This window comes from Cupressus sempervirens, chromosome 2 (genome assembly GCF_028749045.1).
Source record: "Cupressus sempervirens isolate cs-2001-9-10 chromosome 2, ASM2874904v1, whole genome shotgun sequence".
In the NCBI taxonomy this organism is placed as follows: Eukaryota; Viridiplantae; Streptophyta; class Pinopsida; order Cupressales; family Cupressaceae; genus Cupressus; species Cupressus sempervirens.
The window spans coordinates 757,330,952-757,353,462 of record NC_143119.1 but is presented as its reverse complement, the minus strand read 5'-3'; the positions used below and the strand labels follow the sequence as shown (position 1 = coordinate 757,353,462).

At 32.9% G+C, this 22,511-nt stretch overlaps 1 protein-coding gene across 1 annotated transcript in view; it reads right to left on the bottom strand.

Moving 5' to 3' along the window:
* LOC149575631 (asparagine synthetase [glutamine-hydrolyzing] 2-like) overlaps window positions 1-8,422 on the bottom strand; it is a 50,031-nt gene extending 41,609 nt beyond the window's left edge. Inside the window, exons 1-5 of the mRNA XM_089816058.1 lie at window positions 8,343-8,422; window positions 7,978-8,116; window positions 6,308-6,403; window positions 5,110-5,251; window positions 4,855-4,950 (exon numbers count right to left, since the gene is read on the bottom strand). Coding sequence (XP_089672184.1) covers window positions 4,855-4,950; window positions 5,110-5,251; window positions 6,308-6,403; window positions 7,978-8,116; window positions 8,343-8,422 — 553 coding nt within the window. The remainder of the gene's footprint in view (window positions 1-4,854; window positions 4,951-5,109; window positions 5,252-6,307; window positions 6,404-7,977; window positions 8,117-8,342) is intronic.
* Between the last annotated feature and the right edge of the window lie 14,089 nt (window positions 8,423-22,511).

The window sequence follows — 22,511 nt, the reverse complement described above, 5'->3', positions numbered from 1 at the left end:
TTTTTGTTGTAATCACCTAATACTTGAAAAAATGTTATAGTTTTTTACACTAACAAAGTATCATGAACATAGATAGTTTCTTCTTGCTTAATATTTACATTAAGAGTATCTTTTTTTATTACATTATGTGTATGTTAAATTTTGAAAATCTATTTGTAAACACTAGCATGCCAACCATTAATTTAGATCTACAAACTAATTCAACAAACAACTAATAGAGATCTTCTTCATGAAATAGAAAACATAAGACAAGCTAAGCTATACCATTTGATTCTTGTTCTCCAATCCTTCAAAATCTCTCAACCTTTTTCCACATGCATAAGATCACAGAAAGAAATGAGTATAGTTGATTGATGTCGATGCAAGATAATGATACACGATGATGTAATGATAACAAGCAAGAAAATGTTCTTCAAAATCTCATTGTTAAGCCGAATGAGAGGGAAAATGTTATTTTATAGAAGTCCTCAAGAGAATATATGATTAGGAGGTTAAAAGATGAGTGGCTAAGATAATAGGGTCGATGAGAATGAATAAGATAAAGAGGTAGATTGGAAATGAAGGAATATGATATTTAAATGATAGGTAAAGTTGACTTTTGGTAATAAATCCTTTAATTCAATGAACATAGACATGTTGGGAGATGTGAATGAAAAAAGTGAATTTAGAAATGAATGACATTTTTCACATGCTTATGAAGCATATGAATATTCCTTCACCACCTCTAGAATCTAATTTTCCCAAGAAAACATCTCTCTCGATATAGCATCTACTTCCAAACACTTTGAAGTAACTCACATTAGGAGATCTACCATACCATAGCTCATTGGGTGCCTTATTCACACCTTTCTTTAGTTGTACCTAAATTAATGTGTAGACCATTGCACTTAGATTATGGTCCATGTGAATGAAAAAAGAAAGGCTAAGATTAGAAAGAAAAATATAGTGAGTTAATTAAATAAATAAAGCATTCATTTAATTAATATTACAAAGGAGGTAGAAATTAGATAGCTAAATAAATAAATAAATAAAATGATATTTATGTTACATCCCAAAATTTTGACCTATTTAGAATTATAATAGTCGTTGAGTTGATTGGATTTATTTTTCCTATTCATGTGAAAGGGTAGTTATTTGAAATTGGTTGTAATAAATTATTAGTTATAACCATTTAATGATGATGGATGATGAAGGTAGTTAGCAGTTGCTTGGTTTTGAAATCATGGTTACTAACTAATTTCTTTTATCTATGCTATATGTTATGGATTTATCATGGGAACTTGTTATTATTGTGGAAAATGTTGTAGGAGCAGACGAAGGGGAGAAACATTGCTTAATGAGATCTACAAAATGGGATACTACCTTAGTCCATTTGTCTAATCGACAGGTATGATTTCTAACTATCTTGGTAAGGACTTAGCAACTTGCATAACATGGTAAGTTCATTGGATACGCATGAGCTATTGGACAATCATTAAAACATTAAACATTTTAACTTAATCAAAGTACATACCTTCAGTGGTTTGTGTTGACATTCTCATCACTTCAATTAATACATATATATGTATGTGCATATAGGTATAAAAGTATGGTGCCACCATAGTATTAATTTATACAAGCTCATATCTATTAAAATACGTATACCTAAATATGTGCATACCTTGAGAAGATATGAAGATAAAATAATCTTCCAAAAAATACACATATTTACATATGCATACCTTAGTAGGTATAACCTTGGACAAATAATTATAATATGATGCCACCACTCGATATAATATATAAATAGTATATGTATGTATGATTTTATAAATTATTCTTTTGTTTAGAAATTTTTTTAAATTCTTCTTCAAATTTATAAGTCTCTATAAGAGACAATGAGTACACTTGGCATATCTTTCTTTTCTCGGTAAACCAAGAAGCCAACTTCTTCTTATAACTGGTGCAAGAGCCATGACTTCTGGGAAGTCTTTATATTATTCCGTATGTTGGTGGTGTTGAAACGTATGTAAAAGAGCAAGTACCCGATTTTGGATTTTTACTCATGTTTCCTCTTCTTCTTTTTCCATATTCCTACGATTGATATTGATGAAAGTCCAAGCTTCTATTCTTTTTTTTTTTGTATGGTCATCAAACTTGATTTCTGCATTTAAGAAGCCGACATTGAAAGCTAGCCATCTAGAGTAGAGCAAGAATCCATTCCTTCCTTTGATCAGGTCATGTGATCGGTTTCCTTTAATCTTTTTTTGATACATGTAATGCATTCGAAAGAATAGATGCACGAATAATATTAGTATTTCCAAATAATAATGCTCGACCTTGTTGCAACTTAAGTCTATCAAATAACACATTCAAACATGCACACCAAATTCATTCCACCATGTTAAGTCTGAATTACTTACACATTTCGTGCTATGTTTTCCTCTTTGATTAAGTTAGTCCTTCAAATTTGAGTTATATCCTTTGAAGTTTCTTGAAGTCTCTAAGGACTGTATTGTATCAGTGCTATATATATATATATATATATATAACTAATAAGAAAACATAATCAATTTTGATACAACAAAATTTATTATTTTAAAAGAAACATTTGATAGCTCATGCATGTCCATTTAAGTTATCATGTTGTCAAGTCTAGCGGTGGTGATCGAGTATTAGAACCCATCCAAAAACCTTGGCCAAAGTCGTTAAAGGTGTGCTTGCCTTCTATTGATCACAAGATGTTGGTGGCGCCAGTTAATCAGACATGTCTATCTATTACTGAGTGGACATTCTAAACACCAATATTGCTTAGGCTAGACTAATAGTGCCCCAAGCCTAGTCCCAAGGTAGGGAGGGCCTTTCTTATCAAAAGATTGTGTGGAGATTGATATGGTCCGTGGTTGGGAGGTTAAGCCTAAGCTAATGCTTCTCCTCTTACACAAAAGCCAAGGCTTGCAAAACTAGTTCAAGACTCTCCAGTTAGCTTTGTATGTTCTTTCTTTATCCTTTGCTATGCATTTATTTTCTCTTATGAATATCGAGTATCATAGTATGAATGGTAATAATTTAATTTACTTCTATAAAGATGATAGAAAACAATTATTCCAATTGGTAGTTATTTCAATTATTATCCCATGAAATGGAATTAAAGATGTTATATTTCAGTTGTTTAGTTGAAAGTATTACTTTCATATTCATTTGAAACCAGATTTTAGCCCTAATCTTTTAGTTAAGAAAATTCATTTGTTAAGATCACTTTAGATGCCAACATATTAATTTTTGAATCATCACCAAACTTTACTTATTAATTTAGTTGACTTTTAACTTACTCATCTAATTTGATGAATAAATTAAATGTATTTCTCATATAATTTGAACGACCACTTTCTACAAAACAAACATCCTTATTCAAGTTGCATGTAAAAAAAAATGGAGTGTTTTGCATTTTCTAAAGTCTATTCAATATATTTAGCTATTGACTTATCCATTTCAAATATCTTCTTTCTACATATTCTTATAATGCTATAACATTGGTAACACTCATTTTGGAAACTTTTGCAATCCTCAAATATTCTTGTTCCTCTTCTTTTTCCACTATCACATCCTCTATCACTAGGAAGCAACTCAACTATATTTTATTGACAAAAAGTAGTATAATAGATTGGAAAGTTTCCACTAGGCTATTCATAGAAAATTGAGATATGTCATAACATATTTTACATTTTCATTGACCTTGACCATGAAATCAAATTTTGCATAAATTTAAATTTGAGGATATTTTCTACAATTTTCATAATTGTTTCAACACCCCCTTAAGTGCCAAGTCAATTTAGAATTCATGCCTTGCGATAAATTTTTGAATGGTCTTAATTTGTTTCCTTAAAAAACAAGTTAAGATTTTCAAGATATTTTCTAATAGTTTGAAGTCTTGTTGGTATGCAATTTGCAAAGTTTCTTATAAGTTATTTAATTTTTTCATGCCAACAATACGGAAGAAGAGTTGAATGGTCTTATAACTTCTTTCATTCAAATTTTTTTCCAAAATCTTTTCTAAAGGTTCGAAGTATTATAATGCTTAATCTTTGTTAGATCTACAATTGAAATATTAACAAATCTTTTTAATCTTTATTAGATAGTTAACATGCATAAATCCCACATGTCTTTTGATTTTGTAATAAAAACAATATAAAAGAAAAAAAAAAACTTTTGAATAATTCATAATTTCTTTCACTCATAAGATTTTCAATTTTTTTTCTAAAGATTTGAAGTATTTTTACCTTTTCATATCCTTGGTATGCAATTTGCAAAGCCTTCCATATATTCTGACTCCTTAATGAGAACAATATAAGAAAATAGTAAAATATTCAATGCAATATTAAATAGTGAATAGAATTTGGTTGTCCAGTGTTTTATTAATTCTGAATCAAGTTAAATCTAGTGAGTAAAAGCTTAGTACATCTCATTTCCACTAATCCTTATTAAAAATCTTGGGATAAGAATCTTTAAATTAATACTCCAGAATTCATAAATTGTATCCTATAAATACCAAAAGCTAATATTGTAAATTCCTATGCACAATTCTTAGTCTGCAACGAAATAGAAAATGTTAAGCAAGAACATATTTTTTTTATTAACCACAATTAACAATTACATTTTAATTTACTAAGAATTAAAAATAAAAAATAAAAATTACATGCAATTGTTAAGAATTAAAATAACTGTGAACGTAGGCTTCACTTTAGAAGAGATGACCCAGTACTTGAACACCCTAACTTCGCACTTATAATTTTGTGGTAAGACTAAAAAGCACTAAAAAGGTCCTTTTAACACCTTCTGAAAGAAAGACCAAAAGAATAATAGAGAGAGCAATACCTTGTTTACTTGAAAATATATGTCCAGGAAGAAAGATTTCGAAACGTTCACAATCATCATGCAAGGCTTTCATTTCCGAGGCAAACCAGGTGGATCCTGCAATGAGGCAAAACAGTACAACAATTTAAGCTCTATAGATTGTTTTTAAAAAAAAAAAATTAGTGAAATATTGCTGAAATATCTTTTTCTATGTCATAAATATTATAATATTAAGAAAACTCTCTTGAGTTAGTATATGCTCCCTTGCATACGTACCATCAAGACCCCAGCCCATATATAGCGGTGTGATGCCAATTGCATCTCTGACAGCAATGAAACTATTATCTCCACTGTTGAAGACAACAAAAGAAAACACTCCATCCAACAGCTGAACCAAATCCTCTCCAGTCTCCTCATACTATAGATGAGCATTATTAGAAATATGATCAAATATCAGAGTTTTGATGCTATTGTTGGCATGTTCCATGAGATTAAGATACAAGCTTTTGGATTAAATTATGCATGCTTTCGTCCAATGTTATAAATCATATTCAGTACTCTATCATTATGAACTCCTTTTTTTTTTGATGATGGACGATTTAGTATGATCTGAATTATCTAAATCAAAGTAATGAGACTCGGATTTGACCTGGACTCGGCAAGGGTAACTCAACTCGTGACTCATCTTGAACTCAACAGTGACTTGGCAAAGTGACAAAACACTTGAAATTTAGAGATTTTTAAGGATTTAAAGAAATACAATCCACCCATTATTTCAAATAAAGCTTAAAGATAGAATAACATCATGAAATAGAAGGTAATTTGATCACATACATAACATATATACATCGATTACGTAAGTACAGAGGTAAATTTTAGATGTATTAAGAAAATTTTGAAAAATAAAAATAAAAATTAGACAAGCCAGCTGGGTCAAGCAAGTCAGCCAGTGGGATCGGGCGAGTCATCCCAGTTGACCGGCTAAGTCAAGGTCACATCACGGGTCACTTTGACCTGGCAAAGGTAACTTGACTCATTGATCCGGATGACTCGCTGGACTCGCGGCAAATCTCGCTACTACAATCTAAACTATGTTTGCTTTTTATGCTTTCTGATTTGAAGTTTCGGACAACAAATTTGTCCTTATCAGGAATTCTTCCTCATGATGGACCACTGAGTGTGATCCAAAAATAGTTAAGCTATAATTTTGTTCAAAGTTTTGGATCACACTCAGTAACTTTATCATCAAGAAACATTCATCGTGATGAACTGCTGAGTGTGATTGAAAATTTTGAGAAAAAAACATATATAGTTTAGACCACAAGGTTGGTTCTATTAGTAGGAAGTGTTTGTGATGATGAACCATTAAGTGTGATTGAAAACTTCGAAGAAAGAACATATACAATTTAGACCAGAAGCTTGTATCTTAACTTGATTTGTCAAGTCAAATCATTATACTAAGAAGAATACTCACAAGATGTGCAATGACTTCACAGTCACTCCCACTTCGAAAAACATGTGATCTAAGTCTGTCTCGTAGTTCCTCATGGTTGTATATCTCCCCATTAGCCTGCAATGCCTTGTAACTATTGTCATGCATCATCAAAACCGAAAGCCCGCATCCAAACCCAGTTAAACTTGGGTTCAAACTTCAATCTCAAGTGACCAAAGCAAGAGTGTGGTAAAACAAAAGTAAATTCTCTTAGAGCTGCTTTTGGTTTATACAAAGTATTCTAAATTTTGACTTGTTTTGATTAGTTCATTAAAATCAAAAGATTGAATCTAAACCCAGTTAAAAATTAAGTTCAAAACTTGAATCATTGAGTGCTAATTTTGGCTTAAACAGAACACTCAAAATTTAGACAAATTTAGACTTGTTTAGATGATAAGCATCTAAAATCAAATCACTTATACCGAAAAACTGAATCTAAACTCAGTTAAATTTTGGGTTCAATCTCAAGTAACTGAAAGATGGCATAATAAATTGAACTTTTTTAGAGCTGATTTTGACTTAAACAAAATACAAATCATTCTAAATTTTGAGTTGTTTAGATGGCCATGTAAAATTCCTTCATAAACACTCCAAACCTTGACTTAATTAGATTGGCGATGACATACGAAATTGAGTTCTTTTAGAACTATTTTCTACTGAAACAAAACACTCCAAACTTTGACTTGTCTGAATAATGGTGACATACAAAACTGAATTCTTATAGAGCTGATCTTGACTTTAACAAAACACTCCTAACATTTTAAACATTGATTAGTTTACATCAGGCTCCAAATTTGATACGTTGATTAGTTTAGGTCAGGGTTGGAATTTGATGGTATTTTCCATTTTTGCACTTTTGAATGAGGCTTAAAAATTGCAAAACAGTATCAATTGATAGAATAAATTTTTAGAAAATCATCAATATGACAAATAAAAGAATATAATGAATTTGAAAAACTTATTTTTAGTAATTTACAATATTAGATATGTATTTTTATATTATTTGTTATATAATTATCGTAATTTTAAAATCTATTAAAGTAACATAAATGAAATTAGAAACTTGTAACTTGTTTATTATTTGAAATTTTTGTATATATTGTTAAACTAATAATTATAAATTATTCATACAGATTCTTTTTCATATTAATAATTAATATTTATCATTTTTTAATTTAAAAAATATTTAAATTTATAATGATTTTTTAAATTATTTAAGAATAAATAAAAATTGACAGTCAATATTTTTTTTAAAAAAATAATTGACATTAAAAAATTATATGACAAACAGGGGCGACCATCAAATTCTAAGCCTCCTTTAGATGACTTGTATGAAATACCACTAATAGACGACGGTAATCTGAGTGTAAAAGTTGTTGCCTCACCAAAATTTAGGCCAAACATGCTGCCCTGCCACATTAAAATACGACCTAAAACTAAATTAAATCACAACAAAATTGAACCCAGAAATAAAAGAAACGCAATTCCAATTAAACCCATCCCAAAAAATCCTCTTATGCAAATCTGGCCACCTTAAAAATTGTTAAAAACAAAACTAAAAGCCGTGAAATCCCAGCTATCCTTAATGATACATCAGCTTAAGAAGGCCTAAAGTTTTCCAGGCACAAATAGGGAAAGAGAGAAGTACTTACAGCAACAACAATGGTTTCATCCTCGCCATACAATGGCTGGTCCCCTGATGAAGGATCCACAATAGCCAGCCTCTGATGTATAATAAAGCAGTTGCCATGTTGATATATTCCACTCCAATCTGGACCTCTGTGCTTCAATCTGATATAATAATAAAAAGAAGCAATGATAGACGATATTTTTTCAAAACCATGGATTAATACTGGACGGCTTAAACATCACATACTAAGTTTAGACTAAAAATGTTAAACGGTCAAAATTGACTTATTTTTTCCAAGCTTAACTTTCTCCTTAGTGTTTGATATTTAAAGATGGTGATAACCGATTAATACTACTCAAAAGAAAATATTGAAAATAAGACTTGTACCGTCTGGAAAGCTCAAGCAGTCTAGTCCTTTTAGACTGAGATGCATCTTGGCACCCTAACACTGCAAGGATCCCACACATTTTTCTAACAAATTTCTCAGAATAGATGATGAAGAAAGAATTTGATGAGTTTTATTAATATAAATGTAATTACAAGTGATTTCAGAATGGATGGAATTACATGTCTACATGCATGCAGATGGTTATACAGCACTACAATATTCCTGAGGCTTGTCAGACAATAGCTCAAACTCTATTACATACATGTCAACATGACAAATACACACAAGTTCTTCGACGTCCAATGGGAGCCCACAGATGAATCTTGATAAGTTGACTCTTCCATTTTGGTAATTTTTATATAGTGATTATAACTTGGTTATTTTGATTTTTGGAGTTGATGGCTCAAATAGTTCAACCAATGTTTTGGATATTGTGTGTTATAATTAGTTGTAAGTAAAAAATTAAATTTGATTAATATTTGTGTGAAATTAATGCAGTTTTTTTTAAAAAATAATAATTAATATGATGTTTATATATAAAATATTTAATTTATTATCTTATTTCTTCTAAAAATAAATAATATTATCATATTTAGACTACGTTATCATAAAGTTTTGAATTGAGAAAATAATCAGCTAGAGACAAGGATACCAACCCTATATTTGAAACTTCTCTTTTGCAACAACAAAAGAGAAAGAGAAGAGTAAGAACCTTTTTGCCTCATACAAACAACAAACTAAGCAATCCTATCATTCAAGACCACATTGCAATAAGAAACAAGAGAAGAATCCCTCATTGGGTAATCAACATGCACATCTCCTAGGGGGGCAAACAAATGTCCAAAGTAACCAAAAGAAAAGTAAATATGACATCTCAAGGGGGAACTCATATATTCAAATGACTACATCCAAGGCCTATACTCAACCATTTGAACCATCTTTCGTAAATGGGTTTGGAGACGTAAATGTCAACCAAGATACAATTGAAGGTGGATTGTTCTATGTGAGAAGTGGAAGCATCACCCTTAAAGAAGTGACCAATTAATTTGTTGATGGCCTCATAACAAGAATCTTTTGATAATTGGAGGCAAGGATTTAGAAGTCAGGCCTAAACTAGCCACACAAATAATGGTTTAGTAAGAGGGTTAAAAGAAAAGGACTATTGTTTTGATCTAAGAAAAAAAATTCTCTCCCTAAACCCAAAGTTGATCTTACACCAACTTGTATCCTCATATGAAGTTCATATAAGGCAAAAGATGCACTTACAAAATCTATAGTGCAAGAGAAAAACTTAATCTTATTAGCAAATTAAAATGAGCATCTAAATAGCCATAACCTACTTATGTAGCTCGGAAAGAGAAGAACATAGACCCTGTATGAGAAATGACAAACCAAGCCTCTTTGCTAATAAAAAATCCTCATTATTAGCAACATCCTCCTAACAAACAATCATTCGTGAGGGATTAAAAGAGGGGGCTTAGCTAGAGAAACAAACATCATAGTAGGAAAACCACAATTGCCAAGAGAAAAGATAGGAGCTACATCTATAAAAAAATTCAAACTTAGTAATTTGTATTGCTTATTTTTTGATATGAGAACATAATATTTGTATGGTGATATTCAGTTTATTTTTTCTATTTATAAGGGATTTTATAGAAATGATTTAATGGAATCTCTTTCAAGTTTTTACTTTGTTGAGTGATGTTTTTGATTAAGTAGAACAAGTTTTGAATGGACCCTGAAACCCTACACAAAGTAGGTTTTAAACAAGGGGACCTTTCACCCATACCGAAAAATATACAATGAGCTCCACATAGAGAAATGATATAAAGACAAATAGGACCTAGACAAAGAAGGGGGGAGAAAAACAACTCACAACCCCCACAAACATAAATTGGTGGTCATGAAAATGAAGCAATCAAACACCAGATTGCCTAAGGAGGCAATGAAAAGAACCAGACACAGATTTAAGATTTCCCCTTAACTCCTTTTTTGTGGGAGTTAGGAGATAAATACAATGGATGAGAGGGACATTTCTTTGAATACTTTCCTTTAACCATAATCCATCCCTCTTCAATCTTGGCCGCCACAGAGTGCTAGGCCAGTGAATCAATGAAACCAACAGTTTGAACAAAACCAACACCATTACGGCGAACAATGACACCAAGGGAGGCAAGGCTAACATATCTTCCCTTCCCAAAGCCACTTTGATAGGACCAACAACATTAATCTTTCCCATGGGAGCCTCAATGCTATTACATTGATCACTCCTAGCCAAAACAAACTCAACAACACCATGCTGGACTAAACCAACAACACCAATCTTTATTTGATCAGCAACAATAACTAAAGTAACACTAGAAGCTCCATGAACAAAGCAAACCATAGGAGAGATTGAACCAACAACATCCTTATGTTCGGAACCAACATCCAACAAATGATCATGAGAAGGGATAATATCACCTTCCTATTGTTGATCACCTTCAATAGCATTTGAGGGAAATTCCATAGTAGATATAGGTTTTTTGACCATCGTATAATGTTGCCACAAAGCCCCTTTCTACCATGTGGAGGGTATTGTAGATATATTAATTTCAGTCTCACACTTCTCCATAACATGCCTGGTTTTGAAGCCTTTTTTGCATCTAAATGGAAGACCTTCGTAATCTAAAGACTGGATCCAAGAGCTAATAGGAGTTCAATGATGTTGAACTCTTGGCTAGCATATGACTATTTGTGAGCCTGATTCTCAAGTGGCATGGTGTCTTTTAACTTGGAAACAACTTTAGGGTGTTAGTTAACACTTAACTTTGGTTATTTGTTAGAATATCCATTTGTGTAGTTTCCTAGAATCTATTACTTTTACTCACATTCCTAGGGAGTTGAATGGTGTTGTAGATTTTTTTTGGCTAAATGGGCTTTGGATCACATTCAAGATTGGCATATTGTTGAGAAGAGGTGATTACCTAATGACATGTCTCATTTGATAGATCAACTTGTAGAAAGAGACAAGGTTATGTAGTGCTCTCTTTGTTGGGCACTTTGATTTATTTGTATTTTTCGTGTTTGAATAAATTGTTGCCCCTCTTTTGGTTAAAAAAAATTGTACGCATTATTTTTTTATCTAAGAACCAATATACCAATGTATGAAATTTACAAAGGATTCCCTATTAATTTACAAACACTAAGAAACAATTGATAAAGTTTTGAATAGGTAGGATATGGTTTTTGACCATCCCCATGCACTGATAATGAGGTGTTATGATATTTAGTAAAGATTTTTTTTAATGATTTTATCATCAATCAATTTTAAAACTATTTTGGTATGCATGATTTCTAAGGTAGAGATAGATTGAATTTACATAGGGTATTGAGCAGGAATGTCTTCTTAGAGATAAATCATCGAGACTCATAGTGAGATCATCTTTTTTACTAATTTATCATCTCTTTCTTTATAAAGAAGAGTATTGAGAGGTAGACCTTGTACCCTATCAAATTTGTCACATAGGCCATTTTAAAGTATAAAAAACTTCTTCATAGGGTGATGACAAATAGACTCATATGCATTGATGATCGCAATACCTTTGCCATTATTGTGGATCTATCTATAATCATGGGTTTGAGGATGCTTGGGATACACAAAATAGAATACTCCATAGCATTAAGAGTATGCTATTAGGGTCAAGATTATGATGCATCTATATTAAATAAAATGTTGTTGAAAGTTAAGTTGCTATTGTTATTGATTGATAACTAATATTTTGTAAGGTTATATAATTAATTATATTTCTTTTTGAAATCTAAAATTAACTATATTTCTCTATTATAAATAAAAAATAATTCAAAAATATATATGATATAAAATTATAATGTTAGGGTATTCGTCCTACATATATCAACCCTCTAGTCTATGACATGCAACCTATAAAGTTCACATTTATATAATTATAAAAATAATTAGTAAGTATTATACATGTAAATGTTGTTATGATATATCAATAGTAATATCAAAATTCATGCTTGATAATTAACAAGAGGATTTGTTGGAGCTTGAACTTTAGGATCCATTGGTGGTGGTGATCATATGTCAACTTTCATTGAGGCAAGTTATACCATTTTTAATCATTATGTATGTAAATAATGTTTTATCATTTTCATCAAACATTTTTGTTATATTCTCAATTAATGGTCCATTATTGCACTCATAATATATATCTTAGATGTAAAATGATCAAAAGGATATTGATGTAGTAATAAGAGCACTTGCAGATATGAAATATCATGGTTTGAGGGAATAGTCAAGTTGAAGTCTACATTTTTTTAAATTGTAGTGTTCTTAAGAAACTTCCTCAAACCAATGTAGCTCACATCACAATTCTTGGCCACCAAAACATACCTTCACTAGCATCCATCCACCAACCTTGATGTGTTATCACCATGAATTCGGTCCCCCAAGGTGTGAAATATATAATATAACCCCAAGTGCCTTTACACTAGATGAAACTAAGTATTTTATAATGTTACTCTTAGATGTCACAACTTTAGAGACCAATTAGACAAAAAAAATACTAACATTTTTGTCCTAGGGATCTTAGGAGACTCACACTAATTTATCTTTGAAGCACCAACATGTTTGGGCGTTGAAAAAAAAATTCTATTGGCATTCACTCATATACCCCAACATGTTGTTTTCATTGCTTCGGTCTCATGAGATGTATAATTGAGATTTCAATCTTAGCATCTTGTCACTGGAGAAAATTGAAGCATTTTGCAATATTGCATTCCTCCCTATCACATGAAAACAAATTCAAGTTTAAAAACTTAGAGATTAGGTATTCATATTTGGAATTGACACCAACTTGTACACATGAACACACATTCTTCAGTGTCACAACTTGAGACAATAGCTAGTTTTAAAAAAAGGCAAAATTTTGATATTGAGGCTATTAAGAGACTATCTCAAGCCAAAGTAGCTTGGAACTTCATGCTTGGCCACCAATAAAACACCTCCGCTAGGGTCTAAGCCTACCTACCCCAACATTTTAGCAACATTGGTTTTGTCCCATCAAGTTTAGAACCATTTTTTTCGTTTATAATGTCATAAGTATGAAGAATTAACTATGAATGAGATCACAACATCATTTTCATAAGAGCCAAAATTATATTATTAAGAGCACCTCTATAATATGTGAGGAGTAAAAATTCCTTCTTATGACTCTAAATTATAAAATATCTATATTAGTGCGAAATAGAAACCTGTTAGAGTGGGGTTTTCGTTGCTCCAAAAGACTGATATGTCAATGTCTGATACAACCACTCAACTTATAGCACACAAGAGATGGTTAAGCCCTTGTCACAAATCCTGAGGGGAGCGCTAGAAATATTTCCAACAATCTCCCCCTCAGCATTACCCAAGGGTCTGAGGATTTGAACCTTTGACCAAGCACTAATACCACTTGTTAGAGTGGGGTTGTCATTGCACTAAAAGAGCAATTTGTCAATGTTTGATACAACCACTCAATTATAGTACACATGAGGCAGTTAAGCCATTGTCACGAATCCCGAGGGGAGTGCTAAACACATTTCCAACAAACACTTGGTACTCATATTACTTAATTTTATGTCTCTCCAGTTTGTATCTTAATAAAGAGTTATTCAAGTTTATGCCCTAAACGAAAGCCCTAGATGCGGTTAGTATTAGAACTATGAACTATCCAACTTGATATGTTGTGATCTTAGCATTTTCTCATGATTTGGTAACTATCATGTTAATATGTTAAGTTGTATACAATGAACTACCATCAAAGAAAATTGTTATAGTCTTGACAACCTATCTAGTGTTAGACCTATTGAAAGGAAGGTGATTTAATCTTGAGAAGGTTCACATTAATAAAGAAATAGAAGTTTAATTTAATTATCTTAATTTAATCTCTATCATCAAGTTTCTCAATAGCCATATGATCAAGACTAAATCCATTTGGATTATTATAACTATCAAAGTCTAAGCTAGGAGGACCTACCCCATGGTAGGATATGAATCAAACAATAATCAATCTCAACATCAAGATATGTCTTGGTATTAAATTCATGTATTAACACATGCACACACATGAATTCTTGTTTGACTCTATAACATACATCCTAAGAAGTACATAAAATGTTCAAATCAAAGTTCAAGATTAAGTATATTACAAAATCAAATACCTTAATAAATACATCACATGGTCAATTCAATGTTTCAAAATAAGAAGTACTTCAAATACTAAAATAAAATATATTAAATATATAACATACTTACAAACTATGTACAATATTTGTGTTATTTCACCAATGAACAACACAAGTTGACTTTACTCTTGTTCGTAAACATATTTGTCACTATGAAATAGTTAATGAAATTGACCTTGTTCGTCCTATGAGCAATGAAAACTGTGCCAACAATTGGATAGGCTACAATCAATCATTATCAACTTGTAATTTTCCTTTGTGTTTGAGAGGGGCAACTCCCTTGTATGATATATGTATTTTGGATTTTTGTGTACTTTTCACCTAAAAGTACAAAAGGATAGAACATGAAACTAAACAAAGTGAATAACAAGAATCCCACTGATAGACTTACACAAATTGTATGAGACTCCACAATGAATAACTGATTACAAGAGGATTTCAAGTAGATAATTGTAATGATGACAAAATAAGAATAATAGACCTTGAAAAAGATACGCTATTTTGATATATTCATAACAAGATAGCATGGAATTAATGCATTTTCCAAATAGGAAGACTATTAGATTGCATTAGTATAGAAGAGATCGCTAACTCAACATACAAGAAGCAAGTGACTCAATAAACAATGAACACATTCAAGACATACAATTGAAAGAGTTCTTCATTATATTCTTGAAGATATACAAATATAAGAACATCCAATGCATGCATAATACAAATCTAAAAGTCCCTTTACAAATTTCTCTAGCATTTCCCCTGCATAAAGTTCTCCCCTATTACATTATAAGGCACCTCATGTTTATAGGATTTTTCTCATAACCACCTCCTCCTTGGGTTAATAATTAACTTTATTTTATGTGTTTAATGAGAGGTTAATTAACCTTGGTAAAATTAACTTACAGTGGGTGAAGTAGGAAATTAAGACTCTTTGCACCACATGAAGGACAAGGTATTGGCCATACCAGAATGGTGGATCACAAACTTTTCAATTCAATGGGAACCATGTCTTCAAATCTTTCATTCCAACTGTATCTGATAATGCTCATAACATATTAACCAAGTATTTAATTCTCCATCCAACCTAATATCAACCTTTAAGATATTTATAGCAATTGGATCACATGAAAGTGATCTAGGACTTATGCTTAACTAGATACTTGTACTCTATTTAGAAGCTCCCATAATGTCACAAGCAAAGAGATTATGCCTGATCTGTATTACACCTGTCACTAACTATTGCTCTCCCAAAAAATCCATTCTAAATATACACTAGCATCTATTCAATAAGACAACAGGTCATTTAGAAAATTTATCAAAAAATTTGTGGCCATTCATACCAAACTACATACATTCTATGCATATCATACTACCACTGCCTATATTGAATTGACAAATTATATGATACCTTATATATGCACCTCGCTTTCAAGGCACACCATGTGTGATCCCAAAGTCTATAGAGCTTATGATCTAGGTATGGTAAATACCAGGACAATAAGTCTTCATGGTGTTGAACATTGTTTTACGGTTAAAGTAAACAAAAATCATAAATTTTTATTCAACAATTTATTCTCCTATTTAATAAAATGAATACTTTGTGACACAACAAAGTCATAATAGTAAAAAAGAGACTCTATGTATATCAAAGTCTTCAAACAATTTTATGTCAAATTTCTCAATGAACACCTTATATATTGTATTTGAGTAATAACCACTAATCTTGTAAGATAATGCCTTCTCCACATTGTTTCTCTACAACACAATAACACAAATAATAAATTGTTCTTGCTTCACTATTTTCATTCATAATAATTGATGCAGGAGCATCTTGGGTGTAAGAGCAATCTTGCATCAACCAAAAATATTTTATTTTAATTGTTTGAATAAGGGATGTCTTAATGTAGAGTTGTTTCCTGTGGAGGCTTGTTATTTAGTCAGTCAGTCATACGAGCTCGGAATGTCCTAATTTCACAGGTGGATATTTATCTTGGATATATCAACCTACTAGTTGAGGCTCAATGCCATATCATGTGTATTCATGGATTTATTGTGAATTTTTAGTTTGCAATTTTGGTATCTAAACTTCAGGCTCACCATTGAAGGCCTAAAGTGCCCAAATGAGGCTTGAAAACTTGATGGATGGGCACTTGTGTGAATTCAAACTTATAGATCAGGAGCTAAGGTTTCCAAAAAGTGGTTATAATAGCCAATCAAAGAAATGGTTCGAGAATTATGGCCTTTCGAAGTTGGGTCGACCAAAACTTCCAAAATAATTGTCAAAAATGTATTCGACCAACAATATATGTTTAAGACTAGCCACCTCATTACGCGATGCTCCTTTGAAAAGGTTAGATCGAAGAAGTCACCTTCTTGGTGAATGGGGCTTTTAGATGATCACTACATGGTTCAGAAAGTTTCCTCTATTGGGGATGAGTTGGATGGCTCTTCTCAGGATACTTTGGTGGCAGATTTTGTTTGTCTTTGATGGTTCAAATGTTGCCCCTACAACGGTGACCAATATAGTTGTCCCTCCTTCGGATGTCGTACCTATTGATTCGATTGTTGCCCCTATCATGGCTCTGTCTCCAAGATGATGCTACTATCCCTTCTACTGTTGTGGTCTAGAATTCATGTGGTGGTGGTGTTTCTTCTCCTATCGCGAGGGTGTTGGGGGGTTGCAGTGTTGATGAGCTTGCATGGTAGAAGGCTATTGGGACGGTGGAGGATGGATGGACAATAGTAAAAGAAAAAAATGTTAGGCCCTCCATTCCATCGTTTGATATGTCTTTCATGTTCTCAAAAGATAGGACCAAAATGTATATCTTGAGGCTTGGTTTTCATAACTTGCTGCTCATCTATTCTTTTTGAGGCTATCCCTATTTGTTTGGAACTCTCGACCTTTTTGGCCTTTTGATCATTGTAGTTTGACATGGTTTAGGACTAACTGTCTATTTCTTTTGTAACCAGGGGGTTTCAGGCACCCATTCAAAACCTATTTTGGTGGTAGAAGTGTACTATGTTCTAGTGAGGCCACCTTGGAAACCTAGTTTTGGTTGACGACCCGTTTCACCCTTGGGCTCTTGTATTTTTTGTTCGAGCTCCTTTGAAAATATTTTGATTTGTAAAGGGTTTTAGGCACCCTTCAAAACCTGTTTTCCTTAATAAAAAGTATCTATGTATTTTTAGGGTCTGTTGGCCCTAGGTATTGAGTATCTAGAACCTTCTCGGACAACATAAAATTTCCTATTTAAGAAATGCTCGAACATTTTCTAGGACAACTCTGGGTGATAGTTTGCATCTTTGTCTAACAGATTACTGTAATGAAGGTGCCCATGTGTGTTGGCATATTATAACTCTGAATTCTATAATTTTGCATTTTAGACAATAATAAGAAGCCCAAGTTTTGTTCTCACAAATTGTTATTGTTTCATTGTTTCTATTATGTGTTTATGGTATTAAGCGGAGCACCCTTCATCAAGTGGTATCAGAGCTAGAGTTTATGAGTGTGTGGACAGATCATCGATTGTGAGGTAGTTCGCACCAAGATCGTGGTTTGGGCTGAACATGTAGACAGATCACTGATTGTGAGGCAATTTGCACTAGGGTTTCAGCAGAAGCGTGAAAATGCCTCCACGAAGAGAGCGTGGTGGAAGAGCTATATGTGTTAGACCTGAGGGTTTTAGAGCCCTCAAAAGATAGATGCAAGAATTGGAAGAACAAATGCACAGAGGAATAAACCTTGTCATAAGAGATGAAAGCGAGGATGGGGACGAAGAAGAAGAAAATGCCGAAGTAGAGGCAGTTCTAAACCTAGAGGAAGAGAGACTTTTTAAGGCCATCTCCAAGATTGGAAAAAGACCTAAGTTTGAGATTTTCACATTTTCAAGAAATCTTAACCCAGAGGAGCTGATCGATTAGATCAATGAATTGGAGGAATATATTGAGTATGAAGATATTAAGGATCCTAATAGGGTCAAGTTTGCAAAGGAAAAACTGAAGGGATGTATGAAGATCTAGTGGAAGGAGATTCAATTAGAGAAAAATAGAAGAGGAAAGGACAAAATCATTGAATGGGACCGGATGATAGCTAAATTGAAGAGACAATTCATTTTTGTGGATTATGAACTAGATTTGCTAAAGAAATGCAAGGGTTGAAGCAAGCAAGAAGATCTATTCAAGAGTATATTGAAGAGTTTTATCGAGTTCTCATTAGAACTAGCCATGCAAAAGCTAATAAGGAGAAATTTGCCCATTACCTTAATGGGTTAAGTCCAAACATTCAAGAGGAGTTAAGCCTAGTTTGAATGACCAGGATTGAGGAGGCGTACCAATTTTCTCTAAGAGTAGAGAAGTTTAGAAAATAGTTTGATAACAAAAATAGTGGTAGAGGTTGCAGTGGAAGATTTGGCGGATGATCCTATGGAGGCCAAAATGATGATCAGAAGAACAAGGATGAGGCAAGCAGTAACAGTCAAAACAAAAGAAGGAACAATTCCAATCATTTCCATGATTAAAAGAATAGAGATCGGAGAGGAAGAGGTAGAGGACAAGGATCTGGAAGAGGAGACTTCCATGGGAAATGTTTTCACTATGCAGAAGAAGGGCATAGAGCATTTAAGTGCTCCCAGTGCCAAGGAAGGATATATCGAAGAAAAAAAGGTCAAGCCAGAGTTGCACATGTTGATGAAGATGTTAGACCATCACATTATGAAGATGTTGAAAGAGGAGAAGTCCTAATTAACAGAAGAGTCATGTTGAGTGGTGAGAATGAACAGAAGGAGCTTGTTTCACATGAGGTGCAGATGTGAAGATAAGTGTTGTGATGTGATCATTGAGGTGGAAGTACTGACTATTTGGTGTCAAAAAAAATGGTCACAAAGTTGAAGCTGAAGAGATAGAAACACCCGCGTCCATACTGTATTGCTTGAGTGCAAGATGCCCACAAGGTCATGGTTAGTGAACAATGCTCATTAAAGTTCAAGATTGGAAGCTGCCAAGATTAGGTGCTTTGTGATATCATACTGATGGACATATGTCATATGTTTTTGGGTAGGCCATGACAATTTAATAGGCACATTGTACATGATGGGTGAGAAAATACCTACACTTTGACAAAGGATGGAGTGAAACATAAGTTAAAGCCATTGAAGGAGAAAGAAGAAAATGTATGTAGTGTTGCCAAAATATGTTTTGTTGATGGAAAGGAGTTTCTCCAAGGTATGAAGCATGAACATATGTTTTTTTTTTTAATCCCAAAAGATGGTAAAGAGGAAGTAGAGGAGGTACTTGCAGAAGTTGCAAATTTGTTGGGAGATTTTCCTGATATTGTGTCAGACAATGTACCCGAAAGATTACCTTGAGTGAGGAAGATTAGTTACCAGATGGATTTGATTTTAGGAGCTAGTTTTTTCAAACAAGGTGGTGCGCAGAATGACACCAACAAAAAGTGAAGAGTTGAACATACAAGTTCATGAGTTGTTGCAGAAGGGGTTGATTCGAGAGAGTCTGAGTCCATGTGTTGTACCAACAATATTAGCACCAAAGAAGAATGGACAATGGAGGATGTGCACAAATTCTTGCACTATCACAATCAAGTATAATTTCCATTACCAAGGATGGGTGATATTATTGACTATTTAAGTGGAGTTGAGTATTTCACAAAGATAAATCTGAAGAGAGGATACCATCAAATTCGCATCATAAAAAGTGATGAGAGGAAGATTGCCTTCAAGACAAGGGAAGGACTATATGAATGGTTAGTCATGCCTTTTGAGTTAACTAATGTACCAAACACTTTCATACAACTCATGAATGAAGTATTGAAGGAGTTTATGGGTAAGTTTGTCATTGTTTACGTAGATGATATTTTGATCTTTAGTAAGACATTGGAGGAGCATTTTATGCATATTCGAAAGGTGTTTGATAAGTTGAGGTAAGAAAAGTTGCTAATAAACCTAAAGAAGTGCAATTTTGTGAAGAAAGAGTTGGTGTACTTGGGATTTGTAGTTTCAGCAGAAGGTCTGAAAATGGACCCAGAAAAAATGAAGGCTATCCTTGAATGGCCTACTCCAAAGAGTGCTATAGAGGTAAGATCTTTTCATGGACTGGCTAGTTTTTACAAAAAGTTTATTAGAGGTTTTAACAGTATTTGTGGAGCCTTGACTAAAACAATGAGAGGGTATAGGAAAGAATTTAAGTAGACTATAGGAGCATATAGAAGTTTTAATCTGTTGAAACAAAAAGTTACAGAGCAACTTGTTTTAACACTTCCTGATTTTAGCAAGGTGTTTCAAGTAGATTGTGATGCTAGTGGTACTGCAATAGGAGTTATTTTGAGCCATGAAGGTAGACCTATTGCTTATTTCAATGAGAAGTTGAATAATGCCAAAAGAAAACATTATGTTTATGATCAAGAATTTTATGCTATAGTTTAGGCATTGAAGAAGTGAAGACACTATCTTCTTCCTAAGGGGTTTGCTTGGATACTGATTATCAAACTTTGCAATATTTGAGAAAGACATTTGAAGTGGGTTGACTTTTTGCAGAGTTATACATTTGTTTTGAGACACAAGAGTGGCAAGTCTAACAGAGTTTTAGATGCTCTTAGTAGAAGACAACTTTTGCTAACAGAGATGCAGATTGAGGTGGTTGGGTTCAAGGAACTCAGTAATTTGTATCCAAAGGATCTTGATTTTGGTGACGCTTGAAAGGTTTGTACAAAACTTGTTACACTTGATAGGACGAAGTGGTTGGATTTCATAATCCAAGATGGTATGTTGTTCAAAGGAAGCTAGTTGTGTATTCCAAGAAGTTTAATAAGATAGAATCTCATCAAGAAGAAGCATAGTGGAGGATTGGTTGGACACTTTGGGAGAGATAAGATGATTGCTTTGGTTTCTGAGAATTGCAGAGTATGTCAAATGGCGAAAGGAGTGAAGAAGAATAAAGAATTTTATCAACTATTACCTATACTAGAGAAGCCATGGGAGGATGTTAGCATGGATTTTGTTCTTAGATTACCAAGGACTCAGCGAGGGCATGATTCTATATTTGTGGTGGTTGACAGGTCTTCAAGGATGACACATTTCATTCCTTGCAAGAAGACTAGTGATGTTGTTCATGTGGTAAAATTATTTTTCAGAGAACTGGTGAGACTACATGATTTTCCAAAGAGTATAGTTTCAGATTGAGATACCAAGTTTCTTGGGTATTTTTGGTGTACATTGTGGAAGAATTTGAAGACAGATTTGAAGTTTAGTTCATCACATGATCCATAGAGTGATGGATAGACAAAAGTTGTGAATCGTAGTTTGAGAACCCTGTTGAGATGTTTGGTTGGAGATAAACCAAAAGGATGAGATTTGATTTTACCCCAAACGAAATTTACATATAATAATTCTATCAATAGGAGTATTGGTAAATCACCATTCCATATTGTAATTGGGAGCAATCTTAGAAATGAAGCTAAATTGAGGCAATTGGATAAATGAGAGATAAGTAGTGCTGAAGCACAAAAATTTGTTGAACATTTGAAGAATATCCATGAGGATGCAAAGAAGCACATTACAAAGATGAATACACAGTACAAGGTTAAGGCAGATGTCAAAATGGAGTATTAGGAATTCCAAATTGGAGATAAAGTCATAGTTCATTTGAGAAATGAGTGTTTTCCAGTGGGTATATATAATAAGTTGAAAATGAATAAACTTGGACCGTGCAAGATAGTGAAAAGACATGATTTTGGAAATGTCTATGAAGTGAAGTTGCCTGTTGAATTGAATATTTCACTAGTATTTAACATTTCAAATTTGACAGAGTATTCTGAAGGAGGTGATGAAGTTGAAGTTGCAGAAGCACAGTGGAGTATTCCAATAGCTAGTTCGGCTACAAAGGAGATTGAGGAGATACTGGAGAGTTGTGTTGGCAAAAGTACAAGGAAC